The 9,084-nt window shown below is 43.4% G+C and overlaps 1 protein-coding gene across 1 annotated transcript in view; it reads right to left on the bottom strand.

Moving 5' to 3' along the window:
- Window positions 1-9,084, bottom strand: part of LOC105997171 (protein HIRA) — a 107,427-nt gene that overhangs the window by 69,384 nt on the left and 28,959 nt on the right. Inside the window, exons 2-5 of the mRNA XM_013031504.1 lie at window positions 5,621-5,683; window positions 3,670-3,780; window positions 2,416-2,506; window positions 844-938 (exon numbers count right to left, since the gene is read on the bottom strand). Of these exons, the coding sequence (XP_012886958.1) occupies window positions 844-938; window positions 2,416-2,506; window positions 3,670-3,780; window positions 5,621-5,683 (360 nt within the window). The remainder of the gene's footprint in view (window positions 1-843; window positions 939-2,415; window positions 2,507-3,669; window positions 3,781-5,620; window positions 5,684-9,084) is intronic.

Raw genomic sequence — 9,084 nt, 5'->3', positions numbered from 1 at the left:
AGGGGGGAGGCTGGGAAGGGATGTGAAGGGTAAACAAAGGAGGAGGCTGCAATGCTTGGTAAGAAATGTACGCATTATCCTGCCCATGTAATTGTAACTCCTCTGTACAGCATGTTCACGAATAAAATAAAATTTAAATTAAAAAAAAAGATCTAGCCATAATGAAAGGCTTCAAAGTCAACATTCATACCAAGCCTTCATCCCTACTGCTGTCTGTTCAAAAAGAAAGAAAGAAACAAAAACAAACAAACAAAAACCCAACCCTTTATATTCTTTGCCTGGGGGCTAGAATGAAGGCTTTCTGAAATAAGCCTAAATTGTACTTATTATCTAGATTGTATTCCTGGTATCTGGTACCTAAAGGGTAAGGTTTGGACTGCTATAGACCAATCTTCCTCTTCAACTGAAAGAGGTTGAAATGTACCTTTTTCCAATGTGCTGCTTTCCAAACTAAACATATCAAACTAAAAATATTGAAAACACACTCAAGGTCAGACTGAGAAACTTCACTGGGACTTGCAGACTGGTTTCTCAGGAATAGTGTTTACAGATTTAGTAATCCACAAATAAAGGGTACTAACTTCAGTTCAGAAGGATAAAATGCAGAAAGTGGAAAGTTTGATATTAAAGGATAGGATAGGGGGACTGCATGCAGTTGGAAACAAGCAGGAACTAATGATTGCATAAACCTTGAGGGACAAACTGGTAACCAATGGTGATGAAAAGGGACAGCTTAGATACAGGGCTGCTTCTAAGACCAAATGGTAGCACATGGAAAATAGAAGTGCTGCTAATCTAAGGCCACTGCCAGAGCTTACCCACCCAATAGGAAGTCCTACTTACCGCCTGAATGACTCCGGAGGATGGAGACACACCGCCACTGCTCCACATTGGCGAGCTTACCACTGGAACCAAACACAGTGCTGGGCCCGATGTACCTGTATGAAACAGGAGTCAGACAGGTATCTCTGGCATTTCAGAAATACTCAATGTAGCATGGCTTAGCATGGCAGATAGTACAAAGCAAAAGCAGACAATGGCTGGAAAACACTGGGTTGTGTGACAAAAGAGGCTGAATAAAGAAGTTATCCATGCACTCACTGAAATGTTACACAACCACTGCAATCTTGCACAGATTAAATGTTCACAATAGATTAACTAAAAGAAGCAGGCCACAAGACATCATATACAATATGATGTCCCTTATGCAAGGGAAAAGGTACATGTAATGTGGACATCATCTATGCATGGAGTAGAGCAGAGGGATATTCACCAAAAATACCAAAACATTAGCCATGGCTTTCTTTAGGGGGTAGGACTGTAAGACATTTCTCTCCTCCGCCCCCACCCCCCTGTAATTTTTTTAAACCTTTCCAAATTGTTTGCTATGTTATACATTGTGGCTATTTAAAGTAGCAAATTAATGCTTTTTTTCTTTTCTTTTTTTTTTTTTTTGAGGAAGAGTCTCATTATGCTGTCCTGGTTAGTCTTGAACTCTTGGGTTCAAGTAACATTTCTGCCTCGGCTTTCTTAGTAGCCAGGGCTATAGCTATGCACCACCACAGGGGTCAAGATCAATAGTATTTTTAAGTCTCCTAATAATAAATGAAATGCAAGCTAAGGCAGAGAAACCATGGAGCCTCAGGCATTAACTCCTTCCAGATGAGCAGTCATATGAAGACAGGCACCACCAAGGCTAGCTGTGAACAAAGGGTTTGTTCTTTGAGCAAGGGATTTGCTTTCATAAAGCTCTCTACCAACCCACAGATAACTCGTGAGGCAGACAAGTGGGCCCAGTAGATAGCATGCCTCTGTTCTCAAAACCAATGGCCACCGAGCCACTCTAGCTGAATAATGATGCTGGGTCCATCAGCTCTGCATAAATGGCCAAGAATCACATGAAGAACTTATTGGAGAACTGTCTCAGGACTCACCCTGAAAGGGAAAAGGAAAATGGCTCCCCAGGTGATGCTCAGCTTATTTTGGGTGCAGAGCAGGGGCTGCTTCAAGTTGTGGCTGCCATAGAATGAAGGGAGGTGGAGTTCTGTCTCCCCGATACCCTATAACATTAGAATCTTTTTAACTGTTTCTTATGCTAGGCTCCATGTGAAATTTCACTTGAAGAACAAAACAAATGAAGCCACAATGTTAACACTTAAGAGAATTAACCAATCCTTTTCAGGTGAAAGCCCTGCATCCCTACAAGGAGGGAGCTGACCAGGATAGCAGGTAGGCCAGTAGCCTCCCAGTTCTCCCTGATCAGTGCTCATCTGCTCCTGACCTATGAGTGCTTCCTGTTATTTAAGAAGTAGGAGCTCTAGGGACATTAGTGCCAGGGTGAGAAAAGTGACTTTGATAAAGACCAGCAAAGAAGCTTCTAAAAATTAAATGTGAAGAAAGGAAAATGATGCTTACGTAGCCCGCTTCCACACCATAATCAGTTTGTCATCTCCCCCAGAAGCTAAATACATCCCACTGTTTGACCACCGCACACAGTTCACACATGCTGGGAAGAAAAAAAATAGGATGATGAAAATCCAATAGTCATGCCCATTTGCTTCATGCAGAATTCGGCAAGATGTAAAGGGTTTATAAAATCTATCTAATCTATTTAAGGCATCTACTGTGTGAGAGCCCCAGAAAAACAATTCCATTGAAGCACTAACCCACTTGTGCTATGACAAATTATCAGAACAGTCTGGAGGGGGCAAATATGCATAATCTGAAGATTGTTAGCGGTGAATGAAGCAGACAACAGGAGGCTTATTTCCATAAAGAGTGATAAATCTAATTATTTCAAATGGGCTGTCCATTGATGAGATGCACTTCTGACTGGGGATTATTCTCAAAATGAAAGCATGTGCTCAAAATGTCAATGTGCTTTGTTTCATAATAGACTGGTAGAGTGTAAACCTGTCATTTCACTTGTCAGAGCTAGACCTTTAAAGTCTGATTTTCTAAACTCATTAGCATGGTAGATTAATTTATTACTTGTAAATTAAGATCAGCAGAAATCCTCCTAGGTCAGAGCCTCCAGGAGCACACACAGGCTGGTCCTTGGGATATGTGAAATATGTTGAAATACGTTGTAGTCAACAGCCTATGAGTAACAACTGGTTGTGCTCCAAGCCCAAGGACTCTTGAAAGGCATATTGGGAGGGCAAGAACACACAAAGCAGAGGAAGAGGCTGACATCCCAAGGCCAGTAACTGCTAATGGGCATCTTAAGGGTGGGCCACTTAGGTACTGCACCAAGAAAGGAAACCATGGCACTGTCCAACAGTCTAAAGAGTCCCGGCAGAGAGCCTCCGAATGACACAGAGCCAATCTGAGACATTTGATTGAGTGATTTGTCTTTTATGCACCCTTCCCCAGAACCCTACTATGTCCAAGTCGCTGGCCCCAAAGCCCCATGGAATCAGGCAGTAACGACTCATGAGCAGGAAATCACCAGAGGTACCTGCAGACTGTCCAAAGATGGTTCTGTGGGCGGGCCGAGTCTTCTGCCGAATAACTCACCCAGGTGTGCAGCCAACATCTGTGCCTTCAGACAGCAGGCCGAGGGGAATTACCGCCGCACGGGGCCTTATCTTTCTAATTACAAACACATGTGCTAACCTTGGGCACTCTGCCAACACTCAAAGCCTGCAAAGGGCCACTCTGTAATACCTAAGTGATTGTCCATCTGGCAAAGCATCTTGGGAATATTTTCATCCTTCTCGTCATCCTCCTGGAGGACTGGAGACATATTCCAGATCACAACCTTCCCAGAATCCTGCCCTGGAATGAAGGAGCAGAAATTGCTTAATGTGCAAGGAGTAGAAAGTAGATATTAACATGTAATATTAACTATGGGAAGTCCTCATTGTGCTTCCATAAAGCATAATTAGATTTAAGGAGACAGAACTTGAATTACTAATATAATTTACTATAGAAGAAATGAAGAAAAAGAAGTACTCATGGGGACCCAAAAAGAGTATGGATTTAATAGTAGTTGAGTCCAGCTTGACTTTGGTGAAAAGAACTCTGGACTAGACATTAGGAGGGGACTGAGCTCTGGTCTGGCCTTTAATCTCCCAGGGGCCCCTAAAGGATTCTCTTCCCTGCCCAGGACCCAGACTCCTCATCTGCAAACTAAAGAGGATGGAAAAGTTAATGTCCCAGGACCCTTTCAGGCCTGTGCATGTGCACCCGAGGAAGCAAGGAGAAAAGCACAGTCCCTACCAGGGTTTCCCTCCCCTTCAAGGTGCTGCCTGGATCCATGGCTGTTTTCAGAGCTGACTGGACGCTTTGAGACCCAGATTTGAAATGCCCTGAACACAGGAAAAAGGGCTTGTTACCTTCTTATCTGCCCTTTGAAGTCACCTATAGATGGGAGATCAACCAAAAAAAGGGATTTAGGATTCCTATGGTTCATAAGCTGATGCACGGCTCTGCTGAAAACTTTATCTGTGCATTTACTAATGATTTCTCTTATTAAGTTTTCCTTTACTAATAATAAAATGATGAAAACACAATGAATGCCTGGAAATTGACATGCCAAAGAAATAATATTTGAAGTTTCTTCTTGGCCAGTATGAAAAATATTTCCTCAACATCTTTCCTATTCTATTCCCTACTATCCTGAGTGGTAGAGGGTGTGCCTACCTTGAAGATGAAGAAACAACCTCAGTTTCCCCACCTAAGTCTAACACTCGAACATGAGAATATAGGTTCTTTTTGTAGCATACAGAGAAGGAAAGTCTTCCTTGCCTTCTCTGTATTTCTTGACTTCAGGCAGAGGGATCTGTTGCTACATCCCCCGCCCCCCCTCCAACGTAACACCAGATTTGAAGATGCCTTCACAAAGGCATGACCTAGTAGGTGCTACCTCAGGAGGCTAGAGAAAGGCATGGGGTCTTGGGCCTGTGGGAATGCTACTTACAATCATTATCTTTGTTTTCTGGCTTGAGAAATGGTTTTGTCTTTCCAAATGGACCTAAGCTACCCCAAAGATTCTAATATATGTTGTCAATAGCAGGATCATATTTTCATATGTTGTGGGCATTCTTGTTTGTCTATAATGTATTTTTTTTCTAACCCAGTGTAATTCCTGTGTAAAAACTGGCCCTAATACATGACTTGCTATTTTAACCATCCCCTCTCTTTTTTAGATAAGAAAAGCATGGGCAGAGTCTTTGCCCATGGGGATGAAAGGGACTACTTGCTATCCTACACATTCAATAAGCTTGGGTATGGGGATATATTCACTTTAATTCGGTAAATAGTAATTAGAATGATAAGCACAATCAAATTACCTATAGAGATTATACTACAGGGAATTGCTACACAGTCCTGACTGGTCTCAAACTTGCTTGTAGCCCAGGCTGGCCTTGAACTCATGATCCTCTTTCTTCAGCCTCTCAAGTGATAAGATTATTAGGCATGTGACATCATACCCAGCCCCCCAAAAAGGGTTTTATTTAACTTGTACAGGTAACAAATTATATGTTTTACACTGAGTCACATCCATATTGAAAATCAGCAACTTATCTCTTTACAGTTAACCACAGACAACCAGGAGAAGCAGAGCAGGAAGGTAGGGCAGTGATGCTCAACCTTGTTCACTCCATTAACGCACCTTGTCCTCCAGTTGCAAACTTGGTCCCGTCAGGATGAATATCAACTGAAAAAATCGGCTTGCCTGGAAATGAAGAAAAACACACACACACATCGAACTTGGCTTTTATTTACTGGAGAAAGGCAATAGACTCAAATCAAATCAAAATATTTGATTACTTAAGTAATATCTCTAATTGCTGCACCAAGGACAAAACAATAGCTATAGATAAGCTAAAGGTTATAGTTAGATCTACACTGTTGGAAATCTCTATAAGTAACAAAAGTCCAACAGGCACTTCTAAACTTTTGCCTGCCACTTCCTAGGGTCACTTTTTATTTTTTGGTGCTGGTTCTGAAGCTTGAACTCAGGGCCTGGGCGCTGTTCCTGTGTTTTTTTTTGATCAAGGCTAGAACCCTAACACTTAAGCCACAGCCCCACTTCTGGCTTTGACTAGTTAATTGGAGATAAGAGTCTTATGGACTTTCTTGCCCAGGCTAGCTTTCAACTGTGATCCTCAGATCTCAGCCTTCTTAGTAGCTAAGATTACATGCATGAACCATCGGCACCCAGCAAGGGACACACATGTTTGTAAAGGCTAAGAGTTGTTAGTGATAAAAAGCTCCAGTTACACAAGATCTTAGTGAAAGGATTACATAGCTATACCTGAAGACACCTCTCTGTCTGCACTTGTCTGTTAGTCTGGGATATTCTCTGTCCTTCCTAACTGGCTGTATGAAGCTGAGCAGGACCAATGCCTGCCCTTGCTTCCCTTGTCAATCTTCCACTGCCAAAAAGTCATCCAATTCCACAGAAAGCCCACTTTCTTATCATTTTGTCTGGCTGAAGCTTCGTCATTGGCTGCTAAATGTTCAGTGTCACTTTCTCCTTTCAAGAGAAGTGGCTGTGGCTAATTCTGGGCCCACCCTACGCCTAGACCTGCATAAGGAGTCTATGGCTGGCAGGGTGGACCAGACAAGGAAGCATGCTGTGAGAGCCTGAAACCAATTAGTCTGGGGAAAGTAATCCAGGGACCTTGTGCCTGATGGGCACAGGTCCAGTTCTCAGGTCTGCTTCCAAGGCCAGGAATACAAGAACTGCAAGTGGCACATTAGTTGCTGCTGAGTTCATCACTGTATCTTCAGCCTCTAGCCTAGTGCTTGTTGAGCAATAGCTCAGTAATATTGTTAAAGGACAAATTAGTTCACTGTGAGCATCAGGCAAGGGGCTGCTACAAGTGTGTGTGTGTGTGTGTGTGTGTGTGTGTGCATGTGCACGCTCCTGCGCACACTCACATGCACACAGTTGGAATTGGTTCTGAGCTTTCACTCTAAAGGCTCATGAGATAAGCTCCCATACAGCTTCAAAGAAGCTGATCTGATAGAAAATGCCCTTAGGAGGCGAAAGAGACTGTCAGTCCTCCTTCAGAGTCTGGACAGGAGCAATACCAATTACTTAGTCTTAAAGATTAAGACAAAACTGCACACAGTGGGGTAAGAGAAGAGAAGCCTTGAACACACAGTAAAGTGGTCCAAAAGGGCTTTTGTGCTTTCTGTCTATCCAGGTCTACTCGAGCATGCCTATGTCCTTCTTGGGTGCTACATTTTCCTATAGGCTGAAGGAGGAGAGAAATAACTATAAAACAATGTCTTTTCTACCCACCTGGACTAAGAGAAGTCCCTCATGGGAAAGTTTTGAGAAACAAGAAAGGGCACTTGGGTTTGTGGGACTGGGTTTGGATTATCACACAGATGCTACTGCTCCCATAGCTATAAAGAGCTATGAGCCCAACTATGGCATCCAGGGCTGAGACCTAGGCTGAGTCCTGGCAGTGACAAAATAGTACTACTAAGAGTCCTACAAAATTCAGAGACTTCTCTAAGTGTGCCAAGAATAGAAACAGGAGGCAGGAGATCCAGAGGCCAGCCAAACTATGGAGGTGCCTTCACGAAGAGCCAGAGCCATGCTAGGGAGCATCTCATGAACTGTTATCTTTCTAAGGATAAAATCAATCCTCCTTAGCCTTGGGTGTGCTCTTGAGCATCTGATCTGTACCTCAAACTTTGCAGGAAACCCATTCCAGGCAATTTCTAAATCTTACACCACAGTATAGGGTAGAGACTCTTGTCATTCTTATTTCATATATGAGGAGGAATCTAAGGTATACAAGAGGTTCAGAAGTTGCACAAAACCACATGGTTGCTAGTAGAATCCAGACTTCCACGTCCAGAGCTAAAGGCTTTAAGTACTATGGCAATGCTGCCTAGCTAAGTGACACCGTCTAGTCCTGCTGTGAGGGCAAGGGAAGCCACCCAAAAGGCAAAAGAGGAAAGCAAGTGGGGGGAGCATGACCATATGTGGTTAATCACAACAAGTCTTGATGACTTGTTATAGGCCCATAGGCCCTTTGACCTGCTGCTTCCTGGGATACTTCAGGCCTACAGGCTACATAGGAGATAACTGCTAGATTTCCCTAGAATTCCTGTCCCCCGTCCTGCCCCCGTTTCCCCCCGGTTCTAGGGCTTAAACTCTGGGACTCACACTGAGCTTTTTTTGCTCAAGGCTAGTGCTCTATCACTTGAGCCACAGTGGGAAGGTGGCTCACTGGTAGAGCACATGCCTTGCATGCATGAGGCCCTGGGTTCGATTCCTCAGCACCACTAAGCAGAAAAAAAAAGCCGGAAGTGGTGCTGTGGCTCAAGTAGTAGAGCGCTAGACTTGAGCTGAAGAGCTGAGGGCCCAGAGTTCAGGCCCACGACCGGACCCCCCCCGAAAAAAAAAGAGTCTCACAGAGACTTTTATGCCCGGGCTGGCTTTGAACTGTGATCCTCAGGTCTCAGCCTCCTGAGTAGCCACTGGTGCCCAGTTAAGATTGCCGTTTTTACATGCTTCCCTTATTATGAATTAGAATTGTCTCTGTGACCTGCTTTAACCAAGAAGATGTTAAACCCAAGCAGGAAAGTCCATAAATTATCTCCAATTAACCACCACCAGAAAACTGGAAGTGGCACTGTGTCTCAAAGTGGTACAGTGCTAGCCTTGAGCAAAAAAGAGCTCAGGGACAGAGCCTAGGCCCCAAATTCAGCCCCATAGTCAAAAAAGGAAAAAAGAAAAAGATGTTAAAGCAGTGCTGCTCCAGTATTAGAGTTGAGCCTAAAAAAGGTCTAGCCTTTCTATATTAGCTCTCTAAAGAAATCCACTTTCCATGTGAGAAGTCCAACCATCTTTGAAACCATTTTTTTCAAGAAGACCCAAGCTGCTATGTAGAAAACACTGATGAAGCATTCTACTCAAGCCATCCTAAGTTACAGAATCATGAGTAAAATATCCAATGGTTAGTTATCATGAAAGTTTAGGGTAAATTGTCTTAAAAAAAAAGATAAGGGGCTGGGAACGTGGCTCAGTGGTAGAGCACTTGCCTTGCATGCCTGAGGCCCTGGGTTCGATTCCTCAGCACCACATAAGCAAAAAGAAAAAAGCCGGAA

This window comes from Dipodomys ordii, unplaced genomic scaffold, assembly GCF_000151885.1.
Source record: "Dipodomys ordii isolate 6190 unplaced genomic scaffold, Dord_2.0 Scaffold141, whole genome shotgun sequence".
NCBI lineage: Eukaryota > Metazoa > Chordata > Mammalia > Rodentia > Heteromyidae > Dipodomys > Dipodomys ordii.
This window is presented reverse-complemented; position numbering and strand designations above follow the sequence as displayed.